General features: G+C 42.8%; 1 protein-coding gene across 1 annotated transcript in view; it reads left to right on the top strand.

The window, feature by feature from the left end:
- AGBL4 (AGBL carboxypeptidase 4) overlaps nucleotides 1–14,725 on the top strand; it is a gene marked incomplete at its 5' end in the record, with an annotated part of 1,767,058 nt that overhangs the window by 1,528,708 nt on the left and 223,625 nt on the right. Inside the window, one exon of the mRNA XM_042781774.1 lies at nucleotides 11,234–11,348. Within this exon, the coding sequence (XP_042637708.1) occupies nucleotides 11,234–11,348 (115 nt within the window). The remainder of the gene's footprint in view (nucleotides 1–11,233; nucleotides 11,349–14,725) is intronic.

Raw genomic sequence — 14,725 nt, 5'->3', positions numbered from 1 at the left:
AAAAAAAAAAAAAAAAAAAAAAAAGCTACTGGAACTAATAGAGATTTAGCATAGTGGCAGGATAAAAGATCAGCATACAAAATTCAGTTAGATTCCTCTATACCAGCAAAGAGTTCTCTGGAAGTCAATACCATTTACAATAGCTATCAAGAACATAAAATACTTAGGAATAAATCCTACCAGGAACATAAAAGACCTATACAAAGAAAACTATGAAACACTGCTTCAAGAAACTATAAGAGATCTACGTAAGTGGAAGAATATATAATACTCGTGGATAGGAAGATTGAACATTATGAAAATGTCAGTTCTACCCAAAGCAATCTATACATTCAATGCAATCCCAATCCAGATCCCATCAACATTCTTTAAAGACATGGAAAAACAAATCACTAATTTTATATGGAAAGGAAAGAGACCTCGAATAAGCTATACACTATTGAAGAAGAACAAAGTAGGAAGTCTCACACTCCTGGATATCAAAACCTACTACACAACCACAGTTGTCAAAACAGCCTGGTATTGGTACAATGACAGACACATAGACCAGCAAAGCAGAATTGAGAACTCACTTAGACTTACAGTCAGCTGATCTTTGGTGAAGGGCATTAATCTATTCAATGGGGAAAAGATAGTCTCCTTCACAACTGGTTTTGTCAAGACTGACTATCCATTTGCAGAAAAATGAAACATGATCCACATTTCACACCATATGCAAAAACTAACTCCAGATAGGTCAAAGACTTAAATGTGAAACCTAAAGCTATAAAGTACATCAAAGGAATAATAGGGACAAACTTAGAGGTCCTGATTTATGTCATAAATAGATTATCAAGCATAACCTATGATGCACAAATGGCAGAAGATAAACTAGATGACTGAGAACTTCTACAAATTAAATTCTTATGTGCATCAAAGGACTTCTCCAAAAGAGTAAAAAGAGAACTTACATTTCATCATCTCACATCAACTAGGATATCCCTTGCTCCACATCCCCTTCTGAATCCAGCTTGCATTTCTGGAAGTTCTCTGTCAATATACTGCAGGTATATATCCTATAGGAATATATCCTATTTTTTATATTTCTAGGCTATATGGTTCATCTGTGAATTTTTCAAATTGTCACAAATCTCCAAAACAATTTCCAATATATTTATTGAAAAAAAATTCCATGCAGTGAACCCATGCAGTTCAAACCCATGTTTTCAAGACTCAACTGTAATTTATCTCGTTTTAGTCTCAAAATGACCATGAGGTCAAAGGAATATGAAAAATGGCTATAGAGATTAAATGACTTGAGGGAGGCAGCATGTGGAAGTATCAGGCAATTTGGAATCAGACAATCCTGGATTCAAATATTATCTGCCACCTCCTGGCTTTGTGGCTTCATTTCCTCAAATATAAACTTAGGAGAACAATACCTGTCTAGAAAGGTTTTGAAGATGGCATGAGAGGAATGTCAATAAAACATCCAGTGCACACAGCAGACACTGGACAGATGTTGCCTCCTTCTCCATGGGAACTGAGCAATGAAGCAGGTAATCTGCTTTGCAAACTGTAAAGCACTATGCAAATAACCAAAAAAACAAAACAAAACAAACAACAAAAAAAAAAACTCACTGCCATCCAGAGTCTTACAATGTTGTAATTAGGCACAATTGCCTCCCTCCTTTTTTGTCAGATGAGAGATTGAGTTTCAGGGAGAGGAAATGACTTGCACAAAATCAAGCAGTTTGTAAAAGGTATGGCTAGGGTGTCCCAACTCCTTGGCATTCTCACTTCTAGCCATTTCCTTCCCCAATATTGTCCTTGCAATAAACTGTACCAAACCCCACCTAGTTTTACCAATCCCTTTTCTTGCAGCCATCTGTCAGTTACTAAACTTGGCAGCAGAACTGTCCCCCAGCTGATTAGATGTGAATAACTCCCAGCCATCTTTTCTTTATTTGCAAGACAGTAGCCTTACCATCAATATTTCCATCTCTGAGAGCCCAAACCCTGTTCCCATGTCCTCTGTGGGTAGGAGACAGAGATGGTGAGGTCACCATCTCATTCTATAGACCAAGAGTGAGACATAGAAAAGCTGAGTGGACCCCATGGGCTCTCTCTGATGACGCTGTGATACACTCATTGTTGTCCCATAGAGTTTTTTTTTTTTTTTTAAACTTTTTATTGTGATTTGAGTGAAAGTTTACAGAGCAGATTCATTTTCCATTCAACAGTTCATGGATGTAAACTTAGGACTTAAACTTGTTTTGTGACATTGATTGCAATCCCCACGATGCAACAGCTCTCTTCTCATTTCCTCCCTGTGGTTATCTTTTGCCAGTGTCCTTTCTTATGCATTTCTACCTTCTGAGCTTTCTCCCTATGCAAATATTGCCCTTCTGATCTCCCATGGTTGATTGTTCTAAGGAGAGTACCTCCCTGGTATAATTGTTAACTTCACAGTCCTGTCTATTGTTTGGCTGAAGGTTAAACCATGGGAGTAATAACTATTTACTCCTTGTCAGAGCCTTCCAATGCCTGCCCACTCCCTTCTTAAGAGAAATTTCAAGCTCCTTGGCTTTCTCCGGGTTCTCTTGCTCAGCCTCATATACCCCATCTCCACACAGCTCAAATCCGGAATGGGTAGACTTCCTTCTCACCACCAGGCCTTTGCACCTGCAAGACTCTGCCCGTACTCCTTGCCTCCTGGAAAATGCCTCTTATCTCCCAACATTCATTTCAAGTGCCATTTCCTATGGACCTCCTCTGCCCCAGTTCCTCCAGTCCCATGCTTTGTGCTTGCGTTGTAGGTATAAAGAGGGCCATCAGAGTGCCTGGTAGTCTGCTTTATTGCTTTTATTTGCTATATACCTGATTTATATTTATTTATTCCTCTTTAAACTATGAGAAATTTGAGGCCTAAAGCTAGATCTTCAAGCATCATTTTCCCCATCTGTAAAATGGGGCTGTTGTGACAACCCAGTCCTAAATTGGTTCTGTTGTTGTTGTTATGTGCTGTCAAGTCAGACCCAACTCATAGCGACCCCTCCTTGGGTTTCCACAGCAGTATCACTATGGAAGTAGATTGCCCCATCTTCCTTCCGAGGAGTGGCTGGTGGGTTTGAACCACCAGCCTTCTGGTTAGTAGTCAAGTGCCTTAGCCACTATGCTACCAGAGCTCCCAAGAGACAGCCGGCTACCTGGCGGGGAGTGGCCAGCGGGTTTGAACCACCAGCCTTGGGTGTGGCAGCTGACTGCCCGAGGCCCTGAGGCCATCTCCTAAGACCAAATTGGTTCTAGGATGCTGAAAAAACCAAACTCACTGCCAGTGAGTCGATTCGGACTCATAGTGACCCTCACTGGGCTTCCGAGGAGGTAAATCTTTACAGAAGTGGATTGCCCCATCTTCCTTCCGTGAAGTGGCTGGTGGGTTTGAACCACCAAACTTCTGGTTAGCAGTCAAATGCCTTAGGCACTGTACCACCAGAAAAGTGAGATTCAAAAAGATGAGCCTGATGGTTACACAGGGTTACACAGCTAGTGAATACCCAGGGAGCTAACTCCCAAGCCTTTACATGCTGCCTTGCCCCACTCAGAGATGGAAAATATCAGAAGGGCAACTTTGTGCTTGGAGCAATGCACAGCATTGACCACGCCCAACAATCAGTGTGAGGTTACCTGATTTTACAGATGAGGATGTTGAGGTTCAGGGAGATTAAGTGGGTTACCTAAGGTAAACCAGCTAATTCATGGCAGATGTGGCCCTGTAATGTATCTCCCCAACACATTCCCTGCTTCTATAACTGTCCCTTGAGATATACAATTCATCCTTCCTCTAGGCAACTTAAGATAAGCATCATTACCCCCTTTTACCAATAAAGAGGACTGAGACACAGTCTGCCAAAGGGCCCCTCAGCCATCTGGTGACAGGCCCAGATCACAGTACCACAGTCATAGCCCTCAGCCTGGTTCCCCTCCCCAGCAGACCTTGTTTCAGGGATGGCAGGTGGGTTTGAGGCCTGGAAGGAGGATGGCTGAGATACCTTCAGTTCTGTTAACTCTTCCCTATTAACTAGCTTACTGACCTAGAGCAAAGAGCAGACGTGGGGGGCCTGGCTGTCCCCATCTGGCTGGGACCACAGTTCTTGCCACCAAGCTGCTGATGCACCTGCTGCTGGGAGTAGAGTGGAGTTCTGTCATCGCAGCACTCTGGAGGGGGGTAGTAGGGATTTGCAGGGCCTTGATTTCCTCATTGCTCTGCTTGGTGGTCGGCCTCGGTCAGCCCTCTGCTGCCCAAATCCCCACTCATGGTCTCTGTTCTCCAGCTACATTGTGAGAAATCAAAGGAACTCTCATGTTTCCCTACAGCAGAGTGTATGAGAGCAGTCTCTGGAGCTAGACTGCCTGGAGTTGGATCCCAGCTCTTCACTAATTAAGTGTGACCTTGGGAAAGTTAAAGAACCTCTCTGTGCCTCAGTTTCTTTGTCTTGAAATGGAAATAATAATAGAAATCTTACCTCATCATGTTGTAAAGATAAATGAGTTAATATCTATAAAACATTTAGACCACTGTAGTAAGCATTAAGTAAGTATTGTGATTGTTATTATTTATTAGAGGAGGAACCAGGGCTATTTCAGCACTTTGCATATTTGAGACCTTTAGCTCAACTGAGAGCAGACAGGAGCCAATCCTTTGAAAGTGTCTGGTGCCAGAGTCAGGGAGGGTCCTACAGTGGCTATTGTGGTCCTCTGTGAGACATTTTATACCTGTCTCCTTTAATCTTTTTTAATATATATTTTTTAATTTTTATAAAATCTTTTTTTTTTTTTTTTAATTTTTATACCTGTCTCTTTAATCTTTACTGTGAACCGAAGCCCAGGTGTATGACTCCAATAATATATGTGCTACTCACTCTTCCTTGCCACCTTCCTGAGAGAGTATTTATAGTGTGGTAAGATTATATTGCAGTTTAGGTGCTTGACCAGGATTGGAACCTGGGTCTCTGACCACTGGTCATGTCATTAAAGCTTCCTGGAGTTGTTAGGACATCTTACGTTGAAAATATCCATCTGCAGAGCACTCTATGCTCTTCAGATTCTTCATTGAATTTGGTGAATTGATTAAACCAACACTTATAGAATGCTGCTGTGGGCAAGGCACACCACCCTCTGGAGGGTGGCATGGGACAGTGGGAATAACTGAGCCTTTGGAGATGGACAGATGAATTTGAGCCCTAAACTTTCCACCCAAGCTGGCAAGTCCTCAACTCTCACAGCCTGTGTTTCCTTATCTGCAAAATGGAGGCAACAATATCTTTCTCAAGGAAATGCTATAGGAATTAAATGAGACAACATATATCAGTGTTGGGTGAAGCACCAGACAGATGTAGGTTTCTAACAGTGTCCACTCTCTCCTCTTCTCCTTTGCTCTTCCTTGGAAATCCCACAAAGTCACTCCGCAGTTCTTAACCCTACCTACCTTTCAGAAAAGTCAAGGGAGCCGTGGAACATCATCTGACAAGTTGGTAGCGGAGTGGGGACTGGAATCTAGGTGGCCTGCTTCCCCACCTGCTGCTGCTGCACTGAGCTTTGCAGCTACATGCCAAAGGGCCCACTAGAGATCACACTCTGTAGATAAGAGCCCAGCCTTTCCTCAGGAGTTTCAGTTATTCTGTGCAGGAAGGAAAAGAACACATGCATGTGCATGCATGCACACATACACACATGCACCATGTACTCACAACCCTAATACCACCAGTCACCAGGAACAAGCCCAACCTAATAGTAAAGTAGTGACCTTTGCATCCCTCCCTCACCTTCCCTGCTTTCCTTCTACTTCCATTCTTCACCTTTTTCTCCCTTTCTCTCTCTTTAGCCCAAACAGCCTCATATTACAAGTGTAACACTAGACCCACTAAAGGCTGGTTGGGGCACCTTTCATTTTCCTAGGCCTTCATCTCTTCATTTATGAAATGAGCAGTTTGGGGTGGGATTAGGGTAAGGATTTGGACTCTGTGAACTTCACGCTCTTCAAGAACAGACTCCCTGTGATTCCATAATTTGGGACCCTTGGGCTCAACTGAGAGCAGACAGGAGCCAATCCCTTGAAAGTAGCTGGTGAGTCAGGGAAGGGCCTAGAGTGGCTATTTTCATATGAACTGCACTCTGGGTACAGTAGAAACCCTGGACTGTCTTACCTCAAAGTCAAAAAAAAAAAAAAAAGTCTAGGCTTATCCCACTATAGCATGCTGGCTCTTACCAGAGAACAAAAACAATAACCCTTTTACAGGATTCTCCAGAGAAAAAACTGTGCTGGTTTATAATTGTGTAAGTCATTCTACAAATCACATGCAAAAAGACTCCTGGTTCTTCTCTTAACTTAATGGAAAAAATACAGCTCTGAGGACAGCAGGACTGGGTTTGAATCCCACCTAGGCTCTTCGTATGTTGTGAGACAAGTACATAATCACCCTCACTTTGTTTCTCTGTCTGTAAAATGAAGTCAGTAGAATTATATGTCAGCTAATAATACAAGTCAACTAATGCATGTGCAGTGCCCATCAGCAGCCCATCTTTAATCACTTATTTCACACATATCTACATTCCTTGTGTAGGCACTGAGGTAAGCACTGGGAATATAATGACCAACAAGGCAGACCTAAATAGCAGGTGTTGCCTCAGTCCCAAAAATTCAAGGGTGCAGAAAATGTAACTTTCCTTATTGTTGTATAACTGAACTCAGTGCACTGAATCTCAGTCATTTTGCAGTCCACTTTCCTTAGGGTGGAGCTCTGGTGGCACAGAGGTTAAGGTATTCAGCTACTAACCAAAAGGTTAGCTATCCAAATCCACCAGCCACTCTGAAAGAAAAAAAATGAGGCAATATGCTTCTGTAAAGATTTACACCTTTGTAAACCCTATGGGGCAGTTCCACTCTGTTGTATAGGGTCACTATGAATCAGAATTGACTCAATGGCATGGGGTTTCATTTGTGTTTCTTTAGGGTTGTAGTGATTTCAGTGGAGAGTCGTGATGCTCTTGAGGGTTGTGTCACTGCCTATCCACACAGTTTCTCTTGTCCCCCACTACATCCCTATGACTCTCTGGACCTTGGTCACTGAGGAGTCCATGTAGGTCACACCATGTTGGACCCTGGTTTCTGGCTGCAAGCCTCTTTGCATTTGTTGGCTTTCTCCACACCTGCCCCCACACCCTCTTCAGAACACCCCACTCTTCATTATTACTTTCTCCAAGCTGCTTCCATGCTACCCCAAGGGGAACTCCCCAAAGCCCACATCTAATCCTACATTTTCCTGGCTTAAAACTTTCCAAAAACTTTCCAGTGGCCCTTGTAGTCTTAATTTTGGCCCTGTTCACCTTTAGCAAATCCCTGTTTACTCTCCAGCTCATCTCTCAACACTCCTCCCATCTGCCCCCCTACTACCAAACCAAATAAAAGCCATGATTAAAATGCATGTCCTCACTTAATATGTGCCAGACACTTACATTAGCTCATTTAAATCCTGGCAATAACCAATAATAAGGTAATAACCAATAATAAGGTAATTTTTATTTTTCTCTTCCTTTTAACTGATGAGGAAACTGAGAACTGAGGAACTGAGCTGTTCAGATCACACTGTTCGAGAATGGCAGAGCAAGGAGTCAAACCCAAATAGTCTAGGTTCAGTATCAGGGTTTTAGCCACAGTGTTATGCTCTCTGAAATAAAAGAGCTTTGCCTAACAGCCTGTCTTCTTTCTCACCTCCAAACTTTGTGTATTACCTTGCCTGGAACATTTTCTCCTCGCGTCTCTCTCATCTTACTTACACAAGCTCTGGTAGTGTAGTGCCTAAGGCACTTGACTGCTAACCAGGAGGCTGGTGGGTTTGAACCACCAGCCACTCCTCGGAAGGAAGGTTGGGCAATCTGCTTCCATGGAGATACTGCATCAGAAACCCAAGGAGGGGTCGCTATGAGTCGGGTCCTACTTGATGGCCCATAACAACAACAACAACCCATTTTTAAGATCTTCATCCTCTCAGACCCCTTCCCTACTGCCAGCATGGCTCAGGAGCTCTGTCTGTGCTTTCCCCAGCAGAGCTTTGGCCAGTAGGTGCAGTGAAGAGTTGCTTTCTTGTCATATGCCCCTCTGAGGTAGAAACATCTTATTCATCTTGGAATGCCTGGTGTCTGGCCTGGACCTGGACCACAAACAGCGCCAGTGAGTATCTGTGGGATGAGTGATTATTAGTTCCACTAACCTTACACTTTGTCAAGGTTGAATGAATTCCTAGGACCAATCCATCATGGGCATTTATTAAGTAGCTGCTATGTGCCCAGACCTGAGCCAAACACTCTGGGAGAAATAACAACAATGAATGTAAGATCCAGTTGTGATTTACCTGGCAAGTTTCATCGTGACCACACCAAGGTCGACACAGGGTAATGACCTCTGCACCCAGTGTTAATTTCAACTCCTCTGCCACTTTTCCTTCTCCTCCAGCTCCTCTTGCCTCCAGGCTTTCTATCATTATGCTTTCTTCCACCTTCCTTACTAATTCAGCTCAGAGAAAAGGACCTGGCACACTTGTTTACTGAAGGGACAGTGACTGATCTCAGTGGTTGATCATGTCTCCTAGCAAGAGGAAGATTATTATCTTTTTTTGATGGATGGGGATTCTTCTATTCTTGGGGAGAGGAGTAAAATAAATGGAGTTACAGATTGTAAGAGTGGGATACCTCCTTGGAAATTGTTTAATTCTTCCCCTAATTGTAAAGATGAAAGTAGGCCCAGAGGCTTTCTAACTGTCACCCAGTAACTGGGCCAAAACTAGAACCCAGGTTCTCTCACTGTTGGTTGTTGTTTTCTCAAAATCAGTATCCTTGTCCTCAAATCCCATAATTAGCAAAATTCATAGACCAGGACTCATAGTTAGTTCTATGTTGTTGTTATGTGCCATCGAGTTGGACCTGACTCATAGCAACCCCTCCTTGGGTTTCCAAGGCAGTATCACTACAGAAGTAGATTGCCCCATCTTCCTTCCGAGGAGTGGCTGGCGGGTTTGAACCGCCAGCCTTCTGGTTAGCAATCAGGTGCCTTAGGCACTATGCTACCAGAGCTCCCAGTTAGTTCTATAATCAGTCTTATTTTTAACTACTCCCATTGCCTTTAATCTATGATCTAAGAGAATATATTAATGTGTATCACAGTTTTCAGGTGCTGTGCCAGGCAGTTAAAATACAGGCACTCTAATCCACTCACACATCAGTGTTCAAGATCTATCTTAAGATGCAAAATTTTGTCAGAGAAGGTTAATAACTAGCTAATAACTAGTCAGGATTTGAACACAAGCCCACATGCTCAGTTTCCTTGGCCCATTGCCAAGGTGGCATTTCCTCTCTATTGTTACTTTCTTTTCATACTCTTCTCTGCTTACCTTCACCAACCCCCACACCTCCAAAGAAAGTCTCCTTCCAATTTCCTAATCAATACAATGATTCCTGTTGAAATATATCTAACCTCAAGCCAAGACATGGGTCTAAAACTCACTCAGGGAGAGGGAGCTCTGGGCAGTGGCAGCCTCTGGTCTGGCTTTGTTTTCTTTCATTCTTTTATTAGCTGCATAATTGGCAGCTCAATTAATCTGCTCATCTGTGAAGGAGGATGGATCACAATGAGCTACTCCATTTCCAGAAGCCATTCTCTGAGGTAGCATAGCCAGGCCCTGAGTGCAGGCTGGCTCCTTGATGGAACGCCGCCCCAGGAACTGGGGTCAATTAGTGGACAGATTAAGCAATTATTAGTTCCTAACGAGGACGCCTGGCATCATTACCCTGCCTGTTTACTGGCCAACTGCAGCTTTAATATGTAGACCAACAAATAAATTAGGGCACCTGGTCCACTGCCGTGTCTGCAGAGAAGTAAAGGATGTCCAACTGGCTTTCAGCTGCCGATGGATCCTCAGACCTGGCCTATTGAAAAGCCTGAGATGTACTTCATTGGTCACGGCAGCTTTAGAACATGCTCTGGAGAGATTTTTCATTCCAGAAGCTAAGTACTTGCCACTGGCCCATGGATTGTTCTTGGTTTCCCTGCTACCTTCCTTTTGTCTGTCTGTCAAAACTTACCTATCTTCCAGGGCCCTCTGCAATAGGTTCCTTATGCTTGAAGGCTTTCATAATTTCTTCAGCCAGATAAGGTCCCCCTTTCTGCAATTGGGGAGCATTGTGCACTCCCCTATCACTTTCTGGCATTTCAATCACTTCATCGAACTCCAGAGCACCATTTTGCCCAATTTTTTTCAGGTTTCTGATGAAGAAATAGAAGCATGGAGAAGAGGAGGGCAGGAGCAAGGGCTCAGAGTTGTTTGTTCCCTCACCTTCTGCCCTGTAGAGAGATGCCAACCATCACCAGAAAGACATCATGGAGAGAGGCTTATGGTCAATTTTGCATGTTAGAAAGATGACTCGGCTCTGGTGGCAAGGGCACATTGAGAAGTGGTTGCTGCCATGCAGGCCAGGCATAATGGGCCTGGATTAGAAGAGAGACTGAAGGAGGGAGCTGAGGAGAAGGTTTGCTAAGTCCACAGAAGGGGGAATCAGCTGGACTTGGGGACTGCCTGGCTGGAGAATCAGGGAGAATTCAACTTTTCTGATGTTGGTGACTGGGATGCAGGGTGGTGTTGGTGCCAGTGAGAAGCAAGGAGGGCAGGAGGCCCTGGAGTCTGGAAACAGAGGATTCTTAAAGCAGGGAAAGGAACAGAGTTGGGAGATACTAAATAAATCTCCTTCTCCTCATGTGAGTTTTGCCAAACCCCTTCTCTTCTCTACTTCTTGGTGTGCCAATCTGCATCATGAGGATTTAGACCATCAGATCCTATGCCCAAGTTTAGCCAGCCATAGATCCACTAAAGAGCATCTCTGAATGTATTATTCAGCATCATCCTTCCTCTTTAATCTCTGCCTGTCAAAACCTGGAGGTCCCTCCAAGGCATAGCTCAAATGCCATCTTTTCTTGGACACTCTCCATGTTCTCTCAAGCAGGAAATGCTTTCTCACTCCTGCCCACAGGCTTCAGTATTATGTCTTGAACTGTCTGTCTCTTGGGAACAGAGACATATTTGTAAAATATCTCCTATTGAAAGATATGATCTATTGAGCTCATACTGTGTGTCAAGCTGAGAACATTGTATTCCCTCCTTATTAAAACACTTTCAGGTTAACATAGATGCTTCTCTTTCCCTAGGGATCATTGACTTCCTTGTGAGCCAGCACCCGATTGCTCGTGTCTTACGGGAACACCTGGTCTTCAAGATTGCACCAATGCTCAACCCTGATGGAGTGTACCTGGGAAATTACAGGTGAGGGGCTGTGGCGAATGCTTGGAAGTTGGTAGTCATAGGATAGTCATATGAAAGAAAGAAGAAATAGGGGGTATATCTATGAGGAAGAGACTACCCTTGAGTTCATGATGGGAAGATTCAGCTTGACTTTTGTGAATGTGGCTGGTGAGCCTTGGCTATTTGGTACACTGTCACCTGAGGTCACTTGTTAGGGTTTTCTGGACAGCTCACTGGACCAAGAATCAGAACACCTAGTGTCAGTTTGTGCAACTACTTCCTGTATAACTTGATGATTCACTTTTCTCTCTGAGGCTTAATTTCTCTTGCATAATCAACAGATTAATTGCTTACATGGCAGGACATTTGTGAGCATCAAAAGATATGGTGCAGATGAATGTGCTTTGAAGAATATTATATGATGTTTTAATGGTTACTATTTTACTTCTGTATTTCTTCTCTTGGATATTATTAATGAAGAAGAGTACCATCCTACATCATCTAAATAGTATTTCTCTTTGGTGTGGGCATCCCAGCTAGCCCCAACCTTACTTATATATTAATGTCTTGAACTCTCTTTCTCATGGTTTAGCACCAAAAGTTACAGCCTAAAATTCTACTGCCCAGTGGATCATCTACAAAAAGAACATTGAATCATCTCTGAAAGGCAGTGCTATTACCCCCATTTCACAGTTGAGGCAACTAACTTGCCAAAAGTCATACAGCCAGTGAATGATGAACTGTCTGACTCTACCACTCAAATTATATAGCTATGGAGATGAATTTCAAAATAATATTCAAACTCCTCTGCCTGGCACTTAGGGCTCTTTATGGTCTGGCGCCTGGTGTCTATTGTTCTGCCTTACTTCTCACCCTCCTGCCTCACCTCCCACCTTCTCCTCTTAGAGCTCTTGCTCCAGCCATTCTGTACAAAACCTAATTCTCCCAGACATGTCCTGCTGGTTCATGGGGCCCCACTTTCACATATTCACACATACTGCTCTCTGCCCAGAACCTCCTCATCCTGTCTTCATCTCACAAACTCATCTTCAAAACTCAGGTCACATCCCTTTTTCTAAAAAACATTTCCCAAACACTGAAATAAAATCAACCACTCCCTTCTCTGAGCTCTTACAGGCCCAATTATTGAACAAGTCTTATCCCAATGCATAGATGCCCTGGACCACAAGCTACCAGAGGGCAGGGACTGAACCTTCATGATCTTTGTGTCCTCAGTGCCTAGCAGCAGGGATCAGTGCACAGGAGATGCTCAAAAAGTATTTGATGACTATGAGTGTGTGAAAAGAATAACTTTATTGATAAAGAAATAGAGGTCCAGAGATGAGATGGAACTTCTCCCAGGTCAGTGGCATAGCTCAAATCAGAACATATTTCCTGACTCTCAGTCAGGCCTACTTTACATAGAGTTAGTTTACTACTTTCAAAGAGCATGGCAGGTGATTGGGCCCAGCAGGGCTTACTGGTACCCCTGGGTATGAGTTAGTGAGAGCTCAAGGGATGAATGAAGCCTTAATTAAAGACAGTTTTGCTTCCTCTTTTAATTGGGAAAAGTGATGGTTTATTAGCATTTGCAGATTTTATGGCTTTCTGCAGACGAAGAGCAATGGCTTTCCACCTTCCCTGGACAGAATGCACCCTTCGTGATAATGCTGGTGGAAAAACCACTTGATCTATATTAACACTTCTGTTTAATTATGAGAGCAGCAGTGGTCATATAGAGGTCAATACCACCCACTCATACATTGATTTATGTAATCATCTGCTGTCTAGAAGAGGATGAGGTAGAAAGCAACCTTAGTCAAAATGCTCCCCTCTCTGGGTCTCAGATGACCAACAAGGAGGAGATGAGGGACTGTATGCTTTCCTTATGTCTGCAAGCTCCAGAGTTTGTGATTCTGGGGACTTCAATATAAAATATGTCCAGCCAACAGAAATGTTTTCATACTGAAGTTTTAACCCCAATATTCTCCTAGTGAGAATATGTGATTCTCATGATAAGAGTTGGAAAAAATCTGTAACCACAGGCATTAATCCTGTTGCTAAAACAGCTCTGAGTAGCAGCAAAGATATCAATTATGAAAATTCACTGCTAAATCTTTGAATAATATAAAAAAATAATAAAGACTCAGAATTGAGAGCTTCAAGATGCCATAGAGGTTTTCTAGGTCAGCCACTTTCAGCCGTACTACTCTCCACAGCAGTATTTCCCATGGTTCAGTGGGACTTACCAAAGCATTATGGAGGAAAAGGAGTTTGGAGGCCAAATAAGTTTGTGAAACACAGAGTTATGCACAGTATTATTTTACAACAGGATTAATAATAGGGAATCACTAGAAGGGAATATAGTAATACAGTATTTCCCAAAGGTATGTGTGATGGAACAATTTCCCTATAGAGGTTTTGTTTTGTTTTGTTGGTTTAGTGGTATTAGGCTTTACAAAATGCATTTTGGGATAATTTGAAAAAGGATAATGAGAGTAGTTGAATGATAAATGGAAGAATGTAATCAATGTCACTGAATTATACATGTAGAAACCATTGAATTGGTTTATATTTTCCTTTGTATATTTTCACTAAAAGAAATTAAAAAAATGCTACTCTAAGAATTTTAGTTGCTGATCCAGTGCCATTTTAAGGCCTCACATACTTATTTAATCTTCAGCAACCCTGTTAAGGAGTCTTTGTTAATATTTTTTCTACTTTCAAATAATAAAATTCTACTCAAACTAACTTAAAAAAAAGAAAAAGGAAAGGAAAGAGAGAGGGTGAGAGGGAAGAAACAAGAAGTGAGGGAAGGAGAGAAGGAGGAAAGAAATACAAGTCAGAATTCTAGTTTTGTAAATTTAGTAAATTGAGCCAGACTTCACAGGAACTTGATCAAAGAGCAGGAAGATGGTAGGAGACTAGGCAACTTCTCTCTTATGTTCTCTGACTTTTACTTTCTCGACATCTCCCTCAGGGTGCATGGTTTCTTCAGCCTCAGAGAAGTTAAATAATCTACCACAGGTCTTATATCTGGGAGGAGTAGGTGGAGATGCAGTTCTGAGCGCAAGCTTAGCTCACACCTCACTCCTACACTGTTTCCGTGGCCTGGACTGCACCAAACGCATTCAGCTTGGTTGGAGAGACAGCTCAACAGGCCAGTTCCCTACAATGTGAGAAGTGAAGGCGAGGCTTTTGGGAGGGAGTGATGGTAGTTATTCAGGACATAGACTTGAATGTCAGGTCATATTTCAATTTCTGGTTCTACCTCCTACTTGCTGCATAACCTGGGGTAAATTGAATGGTCTCTCTAAGCTTCATTTGTCTCCTGCACATCGGGATTTACATTTAGAAAACAGTGCTAGCTAGGCACATTGTAAGTGCTAAATATATAT

The sequence above is a fragment of the Orycteropus afer genome, unplaced genomic scaffold (genome assembly GCF_000298275.1).
Source record: "Orycteropus afer afer isolate SDZICR_OR568_19922 unplaced genomic scaffold, OryAfe1.0 scaffold00169, whole genome shotgun sequence".
Taxonomy (NCBI): Eukaryota; Metazoa; Chordata; class Mammalia; order Tubulidentata; family Orycteropodidae; genus Orycteropus; species Orycteropus afer.
Note: the sequence above shows the minus strand (reverse complement) of the source record. Positions and strands in the feature narration are given on the sequence as shown.